Source organism: Sebastes fasciatus, chromosome 3, assembly GCF_043250625.1.
Source record: "Sebastes fasciatus isolate fSebFas1 chromosome 3, fSebFas1.pri, whole genome shotgun sequence".
Taxonomy (NCBI): Eukaryota; Metazoa; Chordata; class Actinopteri; order Perciformes; family Sebastidae; genus Sebastes; species Sebastes fasciatus.
Window position 1 is genome coordinate 20,575,000 of NC_133797.1, and position 21,250 is coordinate 20,596,249.

Consider the following 21,250-nt stretch of genomic DNA (forward strand, 5'->3'; position numbering starts at 1 on the left):
CATCATCAGTAGAAGCAGAGTCTGCATCCTTAACCGCATCATATCAGAAAAAAACCCTCCTGTGACTAAAATAAATGCAGTGTACAACTGTGTTGTTCAAAAATGTGGCAGTAAAATAATCCTTATTGCACAAAACCAACCACTCAAACTCAAAATGATAGCTCTGTTTCTTTACATGTTGGGGGAGTTGTGGATTTGACTGATTCCAGTTGCTGCAGCCTGGAACGCAAAGCTGGCATTGAGCAGAGTCATCCTGTCTGCTAATGTGGTTTGGCACGGTCGGGGGAATCCCACTCCCACCACGATGTAAAATAAAACAGCTCAGAAACTCCTTCTTTTCTTCTATACAGTTCGGTCCTTGTGGCTTGTTAAACATGTAAACACATATATAATTTCCTAGGCATGTGTGTGTGTCTGAATTGTTTGTGTTTGCGTGTGTTTCCAGCGGCATGCGGCGGCCTCCTCTCTAAGTTGAACGGGACCATCAGCACTCCCGGTTGGCCTAAAGAGTACCCACCCAACAAGAACTGTGTGTGGCAGGTGGTCGCGCCCACTCAGTACCGCATCTCCATGCAGTTTGAGGCCTTCGAGCTGGAGGGAAATGAGGTGAGTGTTTGTGTGTTAATAATAGGAAGGTGCTAATCATAGTAGCCACCTTGTGGATGCTATCACAAGCACTATTTGTGTGTTTAGGTCTGTAAATACGACTACGTGGAGGTACGCAGCGGCCTCTCATCCGACTCTAAGCTGCATGGTAAATACTGCGGCACCGAGGTCCCTGAGGTCATCACCTCTCAGTATAACAACATGAGGATTGAGTTTAAGTCTGACAACACCGTCTCCAAGAAAGGCTTCAAGGCTCACTTCTTCTCAGGTAAGACACGTGTGTTACAGCTGTGTGTGTGTGTGTGTGTGTGTCAGAGGTGGGCAGAGCAGTGTGTTTTGTTTAGAACATACAGATGAAGTTAATTATGCTGCAGGAGCAGTTTGAGAAGTTTCTAGTGCGGATATTTTGACACCTGCAGACTATTTCCATCCTCTAACAACATTGATATTGGATGAACCTGCAACCCCTCCAAAATTGTTTTTGAATGTCAACTGCCAACTTTTTGTTTTAATTGATTCTATTGTGTTCATTAATTATATCTACAATATCCATTCATAGTGACTACTATGTGGTTAAATGGTTGAGTTTAGACAACAATCAAAATTCCCCTCCTTTGGCAGTAGGGCTTTGCACGCCGCCGTGTAGGGTAAGGTGTCCCTTTTCTGTTGGGGGTCGAGGGGTAGTAGTCATCTAGGCCTCCAGATTTTGTGAACTAACGCATGCAACATGCAACATGCAACATGCAACATGCAACATGCAACATGGCTACTGGTGCGGAGAAAGCAAGCCCCCAGGAAGTGCACCGAACTTTGAAGCAAATTTTCATAGTGGCCAAACGGTGGATTTACAACTTCGGTGTCCGTCACGTGATGCCATTGGTCCCAAATATACTTTTTCCCCATAGACTTACATTGGGAACGAGACGTCTGTAACTCAGCGGATCATTTTTTTTTAGGCAAATCGACTTCCTAGTACGGACACTTGAATAGTCCTCATTTAAATCATTAGGTCCTAAAAGTTGTAAAATGCACTAATAACTGAATCCAGAGTTATTTCCCTTCCTCCGTTCATGTGACCACTGAACCACTGAGCAACTCTCATAAGAATGAACAGAAGCCTGCCTCCGACGCTGGATCCAGTTCTCTTTATACATCCACGGGAGAAATAGGCCCATAAATATGTATGTCGTCGCAAATAATTATGCAAAAACGTTAAAGTATCTTAGTTTAATGTAGATGCAAAGGGATATGTAACTGGATGTTTGTACAGTAACAAGCATTTCAGAAAAATCGTTACTCACAATATCAATCGAGCTTTGTGTAAACAACTATGTGTGAGTAACGTTACAGTTATTTCCATGTCCCGTGTATAAAGCATGGAAAATAATCCAGCAGCAAATTTACTGCACTTCCCCACTCATCTGATATACTGTAAGTGCAGGGCAGAAATTTCTATGGGCTAGCAATAATTTATAATTTAATCGGCTACTGATGACTTAATGAGTGGCGTCCCATTTCATAGGTAAAGATTTCAAACCCTACCCCATGTGGCTCCGTTCTGAAGGGCCACTACCCAAAACTAAGGGTAGGGAATTGGGATTGGAAGGTTAGGGAACGATCATTTCTATGGTTAAATATCAAAAACAGTTAAAGCCAACTGCTGATGGAAGATGTAACGTAAACCCAGGTCATTACCCGCCCATTTAACAACACCCCCATTACCTCCATTGCTTTACTTTTGACTGTGCTACATAAACGTCACACTCATTCCTGCATTTGAATAGAGTGCATCTTTTCCATTCCAGATCTGCCCCACCTCCACTGTGTGTTCATATGTATGTGTCTGCTTGCATGGTTTTAGTATTTTTGTAATTATCCATATGTTATGTGTGCACACACCCCTCTGTTCTCCTGCCTGTCTACATGTGCTGTGTCTGTGTCATGCTGAGTCTCCTGAGCCTCCACCGGCCTCCTGCACACATTACCCTGCGCTCTGCCCTCTCTCCCTCAGACAGCCTGGCTCTGTGTCGTATGATTGTGTTTGAGTCATGCCAGGACATAAAGCGCGGCCGCTCTCCCACCCGTGGCCATGTCAACAACAAGCTGGCAACCTCATCAAAGGTCAGAGGTAACATGACCTCACAATCGGAATCTCTGATTGGCTCTGGTCTCCCGTGCGACGAGGGAATGGATGGATCCCGTTTTAATGGCGTGGATCGGTGTTTGATCCATTCTCCTCCAGAGGGAAACATGTGCTTCGTCCCAATTCCATGCAACATACTAATACTACAGATAGTATTAGTACAATACAATACAGAGGAGAGCTACAAACGCAAAAAAAACGTCTGTCACAGAGTGACTGAGTGATGAAGTTACAGGATTGGTCGGCCGAGTGTTGGAGTTTCCTCATTGGCCGTTTCAAAATGAAAAGGTGGGAACAGTCCTTTGTTTGCGTTTTCAGGGGGGCGTGTCAGCTGTTCCACTCACCAGCGTGAGTGATCGCCTCGCTTCCCAGCATTGGACACAGTCGCGCCGGACGCGCCTGATTTGCATAAAGTAGCCTTGACCTCAACTTTACGCAAATGAGGAGCGGCCAACGTGACGCCCCGTCTCTTGAACCGCACTGCCAGGGTACCAGAATGCATTGCAGGGCTGCATACTTAGACAAGGAATGGAAAGCGTGGAAAGGACGGAGGCAGTGGACGCTTACCATTAGTGGATTTAACATTATAGACATGACCACTGACTAGCCACAAATTCACAGACTATTTATTGTTTGATGATGTGTTCCAGAAATGTCACAATTTTCCACTATTTATTTAAATTTGAAATTAAATTAAGATTAATTTAATTTTAATTTGCTGGAGCTGTGAGAAGATCCTTATTTTCTGTTGTACATTGCGTCATAGGACAAAAGTGTTATCAGCACCACACTCAAAAATCAAGTGAACATAATAAATGTGTATGTTATTGCTTGTTTCTTTCCTCCAAGCCTGAACACACTACATACTAGAAAGAGTTGGTACGTAGTATGGAATTGGGACACCGCTATGACTCCCCAGTAAAAACACAACAAATATCTCCTACTCGCCGTTTCAGAGATGAATTTGTTGGATGTTAACATTAGATAATAACAATTTTAGGAAGTTGTCCTGAAAAATATTTCTCTTTTGTTACGGTAACTAAAAGGGAAATGGCGAATGATCGAAAAGGCAACTTCAACGGCCTTTTCCTCCTCCGTCAGAGGAAGTAAAGCCGTCAACTGGATGAGCTCGTCTAAATGAAACTACCTGCAGAACACCTGGAAGTTAAAGCGCTCAGTGGAGCGTTTCACAGGGAAATTACTTACTCAGATACAGATAATGTCTCTTCTATTGTCAGAAGCTTTTGGTTGGCAGAGATCCAGCAGCTGTAGGGAGGTCCCTTCGGCCTCCCACACACTACTAATCCATGTGAGTGTGCACGTGTGTGCGCGCATGTGTGTGTGCATGTGGACATTGTGTGCTTGACCTGAAGAAAGCTACAATGAACACTGTGCAGCATCAACCGTAAAGCTTCTTAGCCTGTGTTAGGGTGAGACTGAGCCCACAATAGCACCGTAATACCACATCAGACACAGACAAACACACACGCACACACACACATGCACACGCACACACACACACACACACACACACACACACACACACACACACACACACACACACACACACACACACACATACACATACACACACACACACAGAGAGGAGGATTTAGTAGTTTCATTAAAAGCAGATCTAGTTTGATTCACCAGCTCTTGGGTTGAGGTGAGACTCGGCGTCTGTGTCTAATCTCACATCTCTTTATAGGAATCTGTCTCTCACTCACAGTCACAAACACACTGTGCTCTGTCTCCTGTCCTTATGCTCTGTCTCCTGTCCTCATGCTCTGTCTTGCTGTGCGGTCATCTGTAATTCCCCACCTCTCTGTTTCTGTCTCTGACTCCATCACTGTTGTCAACGTGGCAGCACCACACAGAGCGAGTCTTCGCCGCTCCTTCCGCCTCCGCCCTGTGATCCTCCAGTGTTCAGCTTCACTAAAAAGCTCTTTGTCATCACCCAGCCACGCCGAGGAGAAGCTGTGTGGTTAGAAGAAGCCACATATTAAAGGATGAGGGAGAGAAAATAAGCGAGAAGCGAGAAAACAGTTGTGTTCTTTCAGTTTTTGTTTTCAGGCTGCAGATATTCAAACCTTTTAACCTCTTAACAAGCAGCGGCATGCCAGTCATTATAAACTCATGCTGTGCAGCCAAACATTGTTCAAGTTTACAGACATCTTTATTCCACGTTTTTGTGGAAAACTAAATCTCCAAAAATGCCAAATATGTCAGGCAGAACTTGGGGGAATGTGTGTAAAACGTTTGACAAGACATGTGGAAATGGTGCAGCCAATTAAAAGTCTTAAGGTTTGAATATTATATTATAATATTATTTGAATATTATATTTTCACCTACTGTAAACATCATAGCTTCAATGAAGAGGTATGGACAACCTGATCCAGAATATGTATGATACTGTTAGACAGTGTGGAATAGGATTTTAACAACCTTAAAGCTACTTGAGGTGAAACAAAGGGGAACATTGTTTGTTAAAGGAATAGTTCGATTTTGGGAAATACGCATATTTGCTTTCTTCCCAAGAATTAGATAAGAAGATCAATACCTCTGACTTTTCTATGGTAAATATGAACATACAAATCACGGAGAAGTAAGTCTCCTCCAGTATCTTTCCAAATTTATGACACAAACGTGATGACAGAAACTCTCGTCACATTTTTACAGTTTCTCTTCAGTCGGCTGAGTGAACACATCAGACTGATTTAGCGGTGGTGGTCTGGCCCGAGGAGAGAACAGCTGTTATGGTCAGAGGCGTTTCAGAGTCAAGACCTGAGTTTGACCACAGATCAACCAGAACCATGAACCCCAAGAGCAGCACAAAGACTTTAGTTTTACAGGCCAACAGACACACTAACTAGCTTAACCCTTTGTAGTTGTCTGTTGTTGCTTTAACTTCTGTTAATGCTTTCTTTCTTACACTTTCCTTTCCTCTAACCTTACTTTTGGAAATCTTTAGATGTTAATATTTCAAAACAATTGTGTTGCAGACAATATTTAAGGGTGTGATGGCTCTACTTGATCATGTCCAAAGAATGCTCCTAAAACCTGAATAATATTGGCGTATCACACATTTCTTAATCGGAAAATGCTCCATTCGGAATAAGGCCTAATTCAGAATATCCAAACTGAATATGCTGTTTACATGCCCCATAACAAATTCAGAATATTGTCGTATACTGAATAACAGTGGAATATTAGTGTGCATGTAAACATAGTCATTGAAAACAGTAGCAGATTTACCACTCGAAATTCTTAGTAATTCTTGAAACAATGATTCCCTGATTTCATATAGAGGTAAACAAAAACAGGCTTTCAAGCCAGCAACTGCTCATTTTGTTGGTTGAAATCACAGCTAAATAGTCACAAGAACCCTGTAAAGGATCTTAAATATGTATTTGACTACGATGCTAAAAGATTGAGGCTAAAACTACATGTCCCGGACAAAAAGTCACAAACTATGTAGAAGACATGGAAATAGAGGTGCAGCATTGTTCTTATGAGATTTATTCATGCTTTGTTGTTCCTTGTAAATGTATATATCACGTTTACAAGAGAAAAGGCTTTAGGGATTTGGATTAACCAATGAGTTTGGCAAAGGTAACGCTATCTGATGTAATGGAGTGTAAACTTCCCCAAATCCAATAAAGTGCAGGACAGAGCTGCTAACACTGATATACAGTAGTAGTATCCAGAACCAGCTTTCACACAGTGGTTCTGTCAGTCCTGAACAGGGCTTTCCTACAATCGTAACCCCATGCACAAAATAATGTAGATAGCTAATGAAATGGAAGTAACACCCAGTTATTGCTGTATGTAGTGAGCTAGTTAGGCAGGCATTGCTAACATTTGCAGCTTACTTTAGAGCAGACAAACACACAGTTTTACACATTAATTACACACTTGCTCTTATGCTTTTGGTTCAGGAAATGCAAAAAGAAAAGAAAGCGGAGAAATCCAAAGCTTGACATTCCTGCTGTGCCAGCCCGTTCTCATTCCCAGGGCATCAAATACCAATGCTTTGTCACACAAGGCACCCTTTAGCGCCTATATGAGACACCGGGCTTTCCATTGACTACAATGTAAACCCATACGCAGCAACAGTAAACACACAGGGAAAGTGTCCCGGGAGCATTGTGATGTAGTTTAATGAGCGAAAGAGACACACCGGGTGTGCGGGAGGGGAGGTGGATGGGTCCAACAAACACAAGGCTTTCATCCAGGAGACCGCTGTTTGTGTCCCGTGTGCGTTAAGTTTCACTTTCACCTTACAATCAGCTGTTCGTTCGTGTCCCGTGATCACAACGTCAAGTCCCGTTTTCACTGTGCAAACGTAGTAATTTTAAGCCCAACCGTGTTGTTTTTTCCTGAACTTACAGTAACTGAGTTGTTTTGTTGCCTAAACCTAAGCATGTGTTTTTTGTTTAATTCACAACATTAAGCACGTGTTTACTGCGATCGAAAAGTGACGCCGAGGGGTCTGACAAAGCGTCAGTATGTGACGAGTTGGGATGAGAACGTGTTGGCTGTGTTTTGGGGAGGGGAGGTTAGCGAACTGTCCATTGATCATTTCTCTTGGCTCTAACTCTTTGACAGGTGAATAATGAACAGTATCTTGCAGTCTTACTGTTGTTGACGGTGATCATGTTTGCCTAACATGATTTCTGGATATTTATGTTCATGTTTCTCTTTATTTGTCACCTTCTCTTATTTGTACTGTACCTTCCTAATTTGATTTGATTTCCATCTTATGGCCCTCTCCTTATATAACTGTTTGTTTCTCCACCTCTGCCTTTTCCCTGCTTCTTATCATCTCTTATTTTTTTTCAAAAACTCTCCTCCCCTTCCTTAAGGTCTCATCTTTCCACTCCTCTCCCCTGCTTGAACTCTTGCTTCCCTCCACCCCGCCTTTCTTGCTGTTTCCACATGAGTGATGTGTTGCATGTGTATCTCTCACAGACAAAGATGAGTGCAGCAAGGACAACGGCGGCTGCCAGCACGAGTGCATCAACACAGTGGGCTCTTACGTTTGTCAGTGTCGCCATGGCTTTGTACTGCATGAGAACAAACATGACTGTAAGGAAGGTGGGTTTCACGTCCATTCACATCAGCACACACACCGGCACAAAAGCCTCGGAGTGCACATGCACGTGCAACCACATTCACACAAGCATGTGCTCTTTCACAAGAACAGCCATCGTCCATCATACAGCCCGTACTTTGTTTATCCACATCAGAGTCCACATGACAACAGACTGGTCCTTTCCATCTGAGGGTAGTATTTTCTGTACATACTTACATTTCCACACTTGGTGGCTGCAAGCAAAGCTATAGACTTGAGGCTTAAGATGTGGGCATGTGTCACATTAAGATCAAAGGTGAAGACTAGAGACATGACTTTGACTTGAGGGCTGTGAGACTTGACTGACTAGAAACTTGATAACATTCAAGTCTCAAGCTTTGACCTGGTAAGATCCTGGAACAAAAAAATGGGTCAGGCAGGCTTAGCAACATGCCTTAAATAACTATTTCATTCTATTAATTTTTTTGCTGTATGCATTAAAATGACTTGCTGTCAGCTATTAAAGGTCCAGTGTGTAACATCTGGCGACATCTAGTAGTGAGGTTGCAGATTGCAACCTCTCCCGTGTATTAAGCGTGTAGGAGAACTACGGTGACGTGAAAATGTAATTGGCCCTATCTACAGCCAGTTGTTGTAAGAGTAGCGTATCATTCAAAGAATAGCAGAGCCAGTGTGTAGAGTGTGTGTGTGTACTTGAGAAGTGAGTTTTGAAGCAAGAGAGAGAGAGCAGCGGCGAATGTGTGTGAGTGAACAAGTGAGCTAGTGGAGCAGCAGACAGAGTTAGTTTAGCTCTGAGAATATCAAGTGAATGTTCAGTGGAAGTTTCAGTTTGTGCAGAAATAAATGCTGCAGCTCCTCCAGACCAACAGAGGTTTCCTGTGTCTTGTTTCCCGGCAGCTGTGTGGAGTGACGGCGGGGGTTAAATCCGGGCGAGTAACGTTACTTACGTTAACTTGAAACTTCATTGAACTTGAGACTTGACTTGGACTTGGACCACAAAATGTTTAAAAACAGTGCTGGTTGCTAGTCACTCTATCTCTGCTCACTGAGACTTGACTTGGACTTCAGACTTACTCTTAAAGACTTGAAACTTGACTTGGACTTGTCTTAAATGACTTGCTCAACTTGAGACTCACTCTTACGCCGAATTCGCACCAGAGCAGCATCAAAGTGCGGCCTGCGGCGAGCTGCCATGCAATGTGTATGTAAAGCTGCTGCGGGCCGCTCCCAAGCTCAGCGAGCTGCGGCCGTTTGATGCTGCGGTGAAGTGCAGCCAAACTAAAAGTTGCGAAAAGTTTAACTTTTAGCCACGAAGTGCGGCCAGAAATTACCCGCAGCCAATCAGTAAACAGATCCTGTGACTTCTGTGACATGTTGACCTATGTTACAAAGAATTTCTTCCGGCCTGAAAACATGAGCAGAAAAATGTAATTATTGTGGCGAGGTGTGAATTTGGCGTTAAAGACAAAGATTTGAACTTGCCTCAGAAGACTTAAAAACAGCTATGCTTGCAAGTCACTAAAGCTGTGTTCCCTGTGTCGTGTGTTTGTGTTTGTGTGACACACGGAGAGGGAAAAAGGTTTCAGTTTGACAGAAACATTATTTATTATCAGCTTTTAGCACATTCCCCTGCACGCAAACACACACACACACAGACACACACATGCACACAACTGTTGAATTGACATATTATACGCAACTCTTTGAAGTTGAACTTTTGAACGTGTACACACACACCACATCAACACACACATACTCACCTCACTAAAGGCTCCCTGTGCTGCTCATAAAAACACTCATGTTTCAAACATCTGGGAGCTTGAAAGCTTCATATGTAACTCCGTCTTCCTGTGTGTGTATAAGTGTGTGTGTATGTGTTTACGTGTGCATTAGACCAGCTTGACCCAGTAACCTTGCAGAGTCATGTAAATCCATATTCCCATCACACAGCTTGTGTCCATGTGTGTGTGTGTGTTATGTACATACATACAGTATGTGCTTGTGAAAGTTTCAACATGTGGAGATGGACATTTGGATAGCGTGACATGTGCTGTTAGCATGTTGGATTAATGCAAACATCACCGTTTAGGGATAGCAATCACCTGACAGACGTGTGTGACAGCAGCAGTGGAAAAGAAAAGAAAGCAAGAAAAACTTAAATCTGTATTTTTTTATGGTCTCAGGGATCCCGTTTAATCTTTTCCATGAAAGGAAGACATCTGTTGAACTGTTGGGTTATGATGCTGTGGCATTGTAGATTATTACCGACAATAGCGTGATAATGTGAAAAGATAGTTTTCTATGTCAGACAACACATTATTGTCAGAGCTTAAATCTGTATCATGTCAGTAGCTGGATTTTTTTAAAGGTGTGAGGGTCTTCTGTAACATCAGTGTGTGTGTTTGTATTTAATACTTTGCCTGTTAGAAGACTCTCTTTTACATTTATACTTTGTTGTTGTAAATCCATCCATCTCATTCTGTACGTGGGTTCAGTTTGTCTGACTCTAAATAAAAACTGTCACTCTGGAATACATCCTGTTGTCTGGTGCATGCCTCCTGCCTCCCATCACCTTCATTAAGCCATTCATTTAACTCACACACCACACACACACACAGAGATGCGTGAGTGACTGTAAGGACTGCCGTGGATAGCTTTAAGCACGAGCGGAGTGCACCTCGCGGAGTGCACCTCGCCGCAATAATAAAATATTTCTGTGGCCATGTGTTTCAGGGTTGGAAGAAATGTTGGTCAACATGTCACAGGGTTCGTGAAGGTAACCCACAATTTGGGAAACAATTTGGTTAAGGTTAGGCAATGACCTTGAATAGTTAAGGTTAGGGTAGGTCGTCGGGCAGCGGATTTTTTGCACGTTCTTGCAATTTGTGGGTTACCTTCTAGACACAACCATGTTACAGGATCTGTTTACTGATTGGCTGTGGGTCCTCTCTGGCCGCACTTTGCCCCTAAAAGTTCAACTTTTCCCAACTTTTAGTTTGGCCACACTTCGCCAGAGAATCAAACGAATGCAGCTAAGGAGCAGCCGCCACAGCTTTCTTTAAACATTGCATGGCAGCTCGCCGCAGTCCGCACTTCACCGCTGCTCTGCTGTGAATTCAGCGTAACTAACAAAGCAGTAACAGAGCAGTTGACTACAGATGAAAAATAGACTTTTGGCTAACTCTGACACATTTACAGCAATATTTATTAATGTGCACAGTCCCTGTTAAATACACTAATAAATACATAAATAATATTGACTACTGAGTAACTGTTTCTGTAATATTATAGATTAGCAATGTGAGAGAAGGTATTTTTTCTCGAGACCCGAAATACTTAAAAACAGCGCTGGTTGCTCGTCACTAAAACTCTTTTCACTGAGACTTTGTAGGACTTGAAACCTAAAAGGCTACATTCACACCAGATCAAACGCAAGTCCTCCCATTCATTTTGAATGGGGTTAGTGTGTTTGGGTTGCGGCCACAGGGCGTGCCGAAAAAAATTTAGCGGCCTGCAGCCAAAAAGTAGGGTCGTGTCTAGATGGTACCCCTCAAATTGCAAAAAGTTGAAAAAATTCTTGCGAGGCTCGATGCCTGACGATCTATCCTAACCTTAACCATTCGAGGTCAATGCCTAACCTTAACCATCTCACGTCATGTTGCGGTAGCCAATCACGTAACCAGTGATCCAGAGCTGTACAACGCAGCCATGAGGGAAGAAAAGACGTTAATTGTCGTGCCGTCAATGGGCCGTTAAGGTGACTCTCCCACACCGCCGCACAACCCCTACTCTGAAAGACTGGAGACTTGACTTGACTTGCCCGAAAGATGCAGCACAAACAGACCACACCACTGTTTCTGTAGCATTATAGAGTAGCAATGTGGGCAAAGCTGCACCTCCCTGTCTTCTTTACAGAAGCTCATTTTTGTTGCTTTGGAGAAAACCCCCATCAGAGGTGCAAATCAAAGATGTTAGTGTTGATTGGGTTGAGATGTGGTGACTGGGAAGGCCAAAGCGCGTGACTCACATCATTTTCACACTCATCAAATCATTCAGTGATCCCTCGGACGATGTATCGAAGCATCTGATTGCGTTATGTTCGTCCATCTCTATCTCTCTTTCATCTGTAGCTCATTTCTGAACTGGATCGTAAAGGGATTAGATTGAAATTGCTGGATGCGTTAACAATCTTGTAACTGTGGCCTTTAAAAAACATGTGCGAGGAACTGAATTTGAAGCTCAATAATTAGATGTTTAGGATCCAATCCTACACATCCTGTGTTTTAAGATCCATTTCCTAAACATCTAATCCCTCCAAGGGCTTAGATTTTGGATAGCAGTGTTTGCAATGAGTGTTTTGAAGGAATGGTTACCTATTACGCAAAAAAAATTACATTTTCTCTGCATTGGATCCATATTATGGATTTTTGCTTCTATAAATACAGATCGCATTGAAGGTTCAAATGACACCCATCATTTTACCTTTAAATATTGTAGGTAATGGATGACTTGTACTTATATGCTGTACTCCATCCATGCAAAGTTTAAAAGACTGACTGTAGTGGTGTGGTTTATTAAAGCATGCGTGCATGTGAAATTCACACTGAACTTGTCATCAGGATGTGTTTCTTTGAAATCGTTTCTCTCTCTTTTGGTTCTCTCGTTTCTCTCCTTCCTGTTCCCTTTCCATTTCCTCTGACCTTTTCCTGTGCAGCCATGATTTTAACTTCCTCTCTGTGTGTGCTTGCATGTTTCTGTGTGTGTGCGTGTGTGTGTGTGTGGACATGTGTGTTCAGCTGAGTGTGAGCATAAGATCCACAGCCCCAGTGGGACCCTGAGCAGCCCGAACTGGCCAGACAAGTATCCCAGCCGTAAGGAGTGCACCTGGGACATCACGGCCACGCCAGGACACCGAGTCAAGATAGTAAGTGTGTTGCAATCAAGCAAATCTTGTGGCTCTTTAAACCCTTTACTTTAGCATTATTGTCCTTCTCCCCCTCCTCATAACACTCTGTCTGTGGGGTCATATCTTATGTGAAACCCTCGGGCTGCCCTCCCCCCTTCTTTCTCTATGATCTCTCTCTCCAATGTTCCACTTATGAAATCCAAATGTGAACGTGGGGAGAAAATGCATGTTTGTATTTTCGGGCTAACTGCAAGCGTGTTCTCATGCGTTAGAAAGAGGCCTTGGGCAGTGGCCATCTGTGTCCTTGTGGCTTTCTATGTGTGTGTGTGTATGCATGCGTTTAGCCGCACACACACACACACACACACACACGTGCACATGCATTTTATGCATGTAAGCATTTATGTGTCACCACAAATAGTCATCTCCACATTTTTCGAAGTTGTTTGTTCGAAGAGAGAGAGAGAAAGGAGAGAAGATGATGTGACAGAAGACAGGTGGTGTTTGGCTAACAGTGTTAGCTTTGATGCAAATGGAGTTTCTCCTGACTCAGGTGGATTCACAGAAGATGCTTTGCAAGAGGTGATAGAGTGGTCTAGACACACACACACACACACCGAGTCTAACCTTGACGCTCAAACCACACAAAATGTCCTCACTGTAGTTCTAAATTTTGTGATACACTTTTACGCTTTCTACCAACACGGAGACACACTGTAGACAACCAGCTGCAATGCAAGCTGCAAGTCCGAGACGACGTTTTCGACCAACGGACCAAAACCTAAAGATATTCAGTTTATTGCCGTATGACAAAAAGAAAATCAGTAAATGCTCACAAATTAGAAGCTGAAACTGGTTGATGTTGGTATTTGAGCTTGAAACATCACTTTCACATTTTGTGTCAGTAAACTAATCAACTGATCAGCTGATCTAAAATGCATGTATATCTCGATCCTGAAATGCAAATTGGTCCTCATAAAGGTACAAGTACAGGAGCACACATGCCCACATTCACACAGATAATCCTCCTAAAGTCCCCTCATGTTCCACAGACAAACACAGTGCATTCTTTACAATATGCAGCAGACACACTCCTGGTCTAGACACAAAGTCAAATATTTAGGATTAGCCTCCTCACCTCCCTGCCTCTCTGCTTTTCAGTTGTCATCAACTGTCGTTTAGTTTTGATAATCTCTTATCAAGGCTTACGTAACTGAAAACACATTACATCATCAGCTATGATGACACATTTAGTCGTTTTTTTTTTATTTGTTTTGAGTGTGCGACTATATGTAATTTACACACAAATATACACAAATTGGGAGATTTGTTTGGTCACACTTCATTTTACAGGTCTGCAAATTTCATGGTAATTAGGTGATCATTAGCAGGTAACCTGTTTGAAATTTCTTTGGAATTACTGCCAAATTACCCCAATATTCACCTCAAAGCTTATCGACAATTACTTTATTATAAACATTATTTAATAGTTATATGTTAAAATAGCATATCATTGTTAAAATAGGGCCCTCAGGCTTGAGAAGCGGCTGTGCGCTGCCTCTTCATCGGAGCTGGAAAACCAAAACTAAAGACACTTCTGATCAGGCACAAATCTCATCATTGTGTGACTTACTGTCTACACAAATGTAACCTGGTAGATAAAATGATTCAGGGAGTTTTTAAAGAAATTTTAAAGAAGTTATTTGCTAATTATCATCTATGTACCAGCAGACATGGAAATAAAGCATATCAATTAACTTTGTATTCTTTTCCTGGAAATGTATTAAATAAATTACCAGCTATTTGGAAATAGCGGAATATAATTATTAAATAATATTTATAATGTAATTTTTGATACATTTTGAGGTAAATATTGGGGTAATTTGGCAGTAATTCAAAAGAAATTTCAAATAGGTTACTTGCTAATTATCACCTAATTACCATGAAATTTGCGGACCTGTAAAATGAAGTGTTCCTCTTTGTTTTTGTGTGTGTTGAGATTAGCGAGGGTGCTCTGTATAGCCACAGTAATGACATCACAGCGGGAAATAATTTATACCAGAAATCTGAGCATAGACATGAAGGTCATTCTGTTATTGCTTCTTCACTCTCTGTCACACACACACTAAATCCTCTTGGGAGTAGTAAACAGATCCACCATCCAGTGTGTCACCCGAGCTACAGTTAGAAACATCTGGAAGCCATCACGACCCACGAATCAAACACGCCAGCCCACCTTCGCCCTTCTCTCTCCCTCCGCCTGGCTGATAAAAATCAGTGCGGTGTGGCGTTTGTGGCGGATGGCGATGGAGCGCGGCTCACGAGACAATCAGAGAGGTGTGTGACTGTGTGTGGGAGAGAGAGGCCTGCAAGGTGTTATGACTCAGCTCACGGTGACTTGATTAGATTAGGAATCGTGACATCGTGTGTACATGCATGTCATTGTGTAGGCAAAGAAGCAGGGAGGCAGGCGCTCTGTTCTGTAGATATTAAAGGGGACATATCGTGAAAAACTGACCTTTTTAATGCTTGTGCTCATACATTTGGGTATCTGGAGTGCCTACCAACCCACAAACTGTGAAATAAGACAACCCAGTCACTTTTTTGTGGGCTGCCTCGATCAGAAAACATGTGAATCAACAAGCCATTCAGATTTGGCTCCCCTTCCTATGTCACATGCAGGCTCATTAGAATATATCGCCCACAGCTTGAGAACTAGCTTTACAAAGGTGCACCATGTTTTTCTCACAAGCCAATCAGATCAATTCAGGAGGGGGGCTTAAAGAGACACGCAGTCACACACAGGCACATACACAGGCAGTGCTTGTGCAAATCTCAAATACTGTTGCTCCTGTCATGTCCTCTCAAATGTCAGCATTTTCAAGAGTATGTAAACATTATATATCAGCATCTTCTGCTACCACTGCTGCTGCTGGTGCTGCTACTCATACTGTAGCTACTACTATGACTACAACAACTGATGCTGCTACTACTACTACTACTACTACTGCTGCTGCTGGTGCTGCTACTCATACTGTAGCTACTGTACTACTATGACTACAACTACTGATGCTGCTACTAATACTACTACGACTACTGCTGGTGCTGCTACTCATACTGTAGCTACTGTACTATGACTACAACTACTGATGCTGCTACTACTACTACTACTACTACTACTACTGCTGCTACTGTTGCTACTGCTACTAGTAGTAGTCTAACGACTTGTAGTTTTAAAGGTTTATTCAACCCAAATACTACTTTCTGTCTCGCGACTTGGAGTTTTAAAGGTTTATTTCACTAAAATAATACTCTCTCTCTCTGTCTGTCTCTCTCTGTCTCTCTCTGTCCGTCTGTCTCTGTCTCCCTCTCTCTCTCTCTCTCTCTGTGTTTAGCAATGCAGTTCATCCGTCTGATATTCATGAAAAGCTTTTCTTTTTTCCGTCTATTCAGGAAATTCACTTCAAATGTACCACTTTTGACAGGGTTACAGTTTAGCTTTCAGCTTTTCAAGCAATGTATTTCAGCTCTTAGCTTCTTTATGTAATGCAGTTCAGCTTCCAACTCTGCCAGTTTTACATTTCATCTTCTAGGTTTTTCAGCAGTGCAGTGCAATGCATTTGAGCTTTAACATTTTCAGGCAAGTCATTTCACATTTCTGCATTTTCAGCAATGCTTTGCAATTAATTTCAGCGGTCAGCATTCACACGCATTTTCAGCAGGAAATGCATTTTCCAGTTAGTTCTAGTTGCTGCTCTCTGACGTTATGCATACATGTACAGTACATACTGCAGGACATAAATTTGTGGCTATGTTGTAATTCCTGTGAACAAAATAAGAACATTGCCAAGAAGACTTTCAGCATCTACACTGTAGTTTACAGTAATTTGTGGACCACTGAGTTTGACCATGTCTAAATTCTGCATCATTGCTTTACCCGCAAAACTAAACTGCTTTATTGCACGAAACGAGGAGGAAGCCACAGATTGCTCAGTGCAGACAGAGCTGTTGTCAGAGTTTTCTCCTTCCAAGGTGCATGGTGAGAGGGGAAAAAGTCTTGAGAGGTCAAAAGACCAGTTTTTAGTTGTGACCTCCTCAGAGTTTTCTGCAGTAGCCGTTAGTGGAAAAGTGACTTTGGCTACTAACTATTGGCTTCGTATCTTCTCACAGTCTCTGAGATTTCTGCCATCTTCCCAACAGAGGTTAAAGCATTGAAAAATTATATTTAACAATCTTGTCTTCCCAGAAACCCGTTTATTCTGGATAATCCAGGGACCTCAGCTTGAAAAGTTTTCCCTGGAACTACTTTCTAACAAAGAAATAGTCCCTATAAAAACTGTGGACAGCGAGGTCAACAGTTCTTCACACATCTCACTCAGTGATCTCTCACCATCTCTGCTTCTTCTACCTCTCCAGGCCTTCAATGAGTTCGAGATTGAGCAGCATCAGGAATGTGCATATGACCATCTGGAGGCCTTTGACGGGGACAGCGACACGGCAGCCATCTTGGGTCGGTTGTGTGGCAGCAAGATCCCCGAGCAGCTGGTCTCTACCGGCAACAAGATGTACCTCCGCTTCATTTCTGACGCCTCAGTGCAAAGAAAGGGCTTCCAAGCTACACACTCCACAGGTGTGTGTGTCTGTGTGGAAACATATTTCAATATGTATGTGTGTTAGTGATAATATCTCACTTTATGTGCAACACTGTGTGTGAGCTTTTGTGACTGCAAGAGCATCACTCACAGTCACCAGTTTAGATTTCTCAAATTTGAATAGTTTTGTAGGAGCAATATCTCCCTCTGGTGGTTCACAACAGCACATACATGATGTGTAAACCATTCATGAAATCTGACAAGAGTTTGTTGACTATCTGAGACAAAACAAATAAATAAAAATGGCACATTTTTTCAGACTAAAACATCACTCTCTCTCTCCTGTGTCTCTGCAGAGTGTGGAGGTCGTCTGAAGGCAGAAGTTCGTCAGAAGAACCTCTACTCTCACTCTCAGTTTGGAGACAACAATTATCCGGGTCACACTGACTGCGAGTGGCTTCTGACGGCCGAACAGGGCTACGGCATCGAGCTGAGCTTCATCACGTTTGAGGTAGAGGAGGAAGCTGACTGTGGTTATGACTACATCGAGCTGTACAACGGGTACGACGCCAACTCACATCGACTCGGCCGCTTCTGCGGTTCAGGGGTAAGATGTCATGTTCTTATTATAGGCTTATTTTCCATCTATGATGTGTAAACACATTTAAGGGACTGTTAGACCATAGATCAAAACCAACAATGAATTGATTTCATTGATAAGTATTGCTGGAGTAACCAAAGACTGAAATATCTTATTCCACTTTGCTATAGAGCATTCATTGTTGTCTAAAACCACATCAATGAGCACTATAGTTTACTTTGAGCTAGATAAATATATATAATAACATCAGTCTTAGCTACAAATCATGTTCTTTGACCATTTTTGAATGCATTGTGCACACTTTTAGATTTTTCCTACCATTACAGGCAGCCATGAGTTTCATTCATTTGGTATGAAAATGTTATTAGCATTGTTTTCCTTGAGTTGTGTAACCCATCACAGTATACATCAGCAGATATTTAAGTTCTTGTACAGTTGATTGTATATTATTGTATATTTTTCAATACCATAGATTGAGAAACATAATCAGGTTTATATATATATATATAAACTTATGTTTGGTCTGCTATAAAGAAATTACAGACCACAGAATGCCGTGATTGACCAATCAGAATCGAGTATTATTATTATTATTGTTATTATTATAAATATATATATGCACACACACAAAAAAATAAATAGTAAGAGAATCAAAAGTATCAATTTCACTCTGATTCGTACTAGCCAAATGGATTACGGCTTGTGAAAGCGCCCTAGATGTCTGAAAACTTGCTTCACATGTCTCTGTATCTCCCCTTCCTCAGCCCAGGGAGGGGATCTACTCGCCCGGAGGCGCCATGCTGATCCGTTTCCATAGCGATGACACAATCAGCAAGAAGGGCTTCCACATCCGCTACACGAGCACCAAGTTCCAGGAGAGCCTTCACACCAGGAAATGACCTCACACGCAGCCCGTGACCTCTGACCTCTATCACCCTGACCTTCACCACGGCAACGAGAAAAGTACAGCCTGTCCCCTCTTCTCGGACCCAGCAGACAAGATGCGGACGTTTGTGGACGTTCGCCAGCCGTGGGAGGAAGACGACACTTTACGTGAACATTAGTCTCCCTCTGTGGCTCCACGCAGGTCATCGCACTCTGAGATGAGACAATGAGACATCAACATGAGCCGTTTCTGTGGAGGAGATGGTTTTCATTACTGCACATCGAGCTGCCCTCAGTGTGGATACTCACGGTTGCAACAACAAAAGAGTACAAACACACATAAACACACTAGATTCATATTCAGAATTATAAACTACGGATGCTTGAGGAACTAAGGAGCTTCTACCTAAAGACAATGCATCCAACAGGGGAGTCTTTTCTGACTCCTTAGACTGTGACTTACTGTGACAGCTGCTCATAAACACAGTAACTGAGAGGGAACTCTAAATAGACATTTCTATTGCCTTTGATGCCTGGGAACTGGTCTCTTCAACCCAGCTCAGAATGGCTGCAGATGATTTTATTTCACGTCTTATTGTAAAACCCATTGTGTTTACTGTATGTGTGTCTGTGTGTACAGAGAAAAAGAACAAACAGGAGGCTGACGTCCGTCATTTTGCTTAAAGCTTATGCAGACGACCATCGTGGAATGGGAAAAAAAAAAAAATGAAAAAATTCAAATGGAGAATTTCCAAATGATGTTAATGTTAAGCCTTGCATTATGTTGTGTGTGTGTCCATGCTGTTTTTTTTTGAGTTTGCACCATCTTGTAACAAACTCTCATGGATGTTATACAGTTTCCACCTCACCCCAAAAATAAAAAAAAGTGGATATCTGAAGGGAATATTTTCACAGCTGTCTCTCAGAGTGACACGATTCTGATTGAAGGAGAGATTCCCATGGTGCTAAAAATAAAAATACACTGAATGACTGAATGGAAGTAAAGGTTTTCAATAGGAGAAACAGTCAGCGTGGAAACAGCACACTGCATCAACAGCACTAGTCCTGTGGAACTACAACATTGCCTTAGAACCAAAATGTATGCTGTCGGAGGTCGCTCCTGTGCTCTTGTGTCAGCGGCGTGTTTTAAAGGTTTTTTGGCAGCGTATTTCATTTGTTTGGAGATCTCGAATGGTTTTATTGTGAAAAAAAAAACATGGGAAATGTAGTCTGTGTGTGAGATAGAGTGTCAATGGTGCATGTGTGTTTGTGTGTCATTTTTGTAGCTGCTCTCAGAGATACATACACACATGCTTACAAATACACAAATACACAAAAACTCATTTATGTGCATTTCCCCCGAACATCTGAACACACACTTCCCCTTCTGTATATTTGGAGCGTGGAGAGCAAAGTGCTGTAAAGTTGAAGGAATATCAAGGTGCATACAGGTTGCATCGTTTGTTGTGTTAAATGCAAATGTGTAAGTGTGTGTTATAGGAGATTATAGAGAAATAATGTGTGTGTATGTCTGTAAACTGTATATTTTTAAGTTGAATCATTCATTGCTGTACGTGCCAAGCTCCAGGTGACCCTGATCCACTGTAGTTTTTGTTTTATCAGTCCACCTCTGTGTCTGTAGCTCAGAGACACTGACATGACGTCCTCTGCATCAGTCATTAAAATACACACAGGTAAAAACTACATGCCGCTGTGTGTTGTGGATTATTGCTGTGTTTTGAGAATTAATTTATGTTTTCCATTTTTTTTACCCATTTAAACGAGACGAGAAGAATTCCAAACATTGAGCCATAAATCAAATCCTGCTGTTTTCCCTTTGTGATATTCAAGTGTTTTCGTTCACATGATAATTATAGCACATTTGATGGTGTTAAGGTTTGTTGAAATGTATTACTCTGTTTCCCTGTCATAGTCCATGGTAAAGGTGTAGTAAAATAAGTCACCCTAAAAGAATCTTTAAGCCCATTTTGAGTGTTTTTGTTAGACTAACTTGATTTGCTGTCTGCAGTTGTTTCTATCACTTTAAAGATCCTTTATTCTACCTCAACAGCCATGTTATGTCTGGAGTGTGCAACTAGAGTAAATATAGACTTTTTCCAGTGGTAAACTATAATCAATTTATAAGTGAATACATTTTGTGAATTATGCATATCTGCTTTCTTGCCAGGAGTTAGATGAGAATATGAAGCTGCAACCGGCAGCTGGTTAGTTTAGTATAAAGACTGGAAACACGGGGAAACAGCTAACCTGGCTCTGTACAAAAGTTCTGCCTACCCGCACCTCTAATGCTCATTAAAAATGTAATGTAATGTGTTAATTTGTGATCTTTAGAAGTGCTGGTAGATTATTTTGTGACTTGAAATTTTAGTTTGTGTTATTTCATTTAAAAAATTAAATGAT

At 42.0% G+C, this 21,250-nt stretch overlaps 1 protein-coding gene across 3 annotated transcripts in view; it reads left to right on the forward strand.

The window, feature by feature from the left end:
• The window catches only part of tll1 (tolloid-like 1), a 59,545-nt gene extending 39,012 nt beyond the window's left edge, over positions 1-20,533 (forward strand). The window contains exons 16-23 of one of the 3 annotated variants that reach the window (XM_074629512.1): positions 446-606; positions 694-874; positions 2,618-2,734; positions 7,722-7,847; positions 12,642-12,769; positions 17,168-17,381; positions 17,700-17,950; positions 18,709-20,533. In XM_074629512.1, coding sequence (XP_074485613.1) covers positions 446-606; positions 694-874; positions 2,618-2,734; positions 7,722-7,847; positions 12,642-12,769; positions 17,168-17,381; positions 17,700-17,950; positions 18,709-18,843 — 1,313 coding nt within the window. In that variant the 3' untranslated portion in view covers positions 18,844-20,533. The remainder of the gene's footprint in view (positions 1-445; positions 607-693; positions 875-2,617; positions 2,735-7,721; positions 7,848-12,641; positions 12,770-17,167; positions 17,382-17,699; positions 17,951-18,708) is intronic. The other 2 variants (XM_074629510.1, XM_074629511.1) reach the window with 2 other exon arrangements.
• The last annotated feature ends 717 nt before the right edge of the window (positions 20,534-21,250 follow it).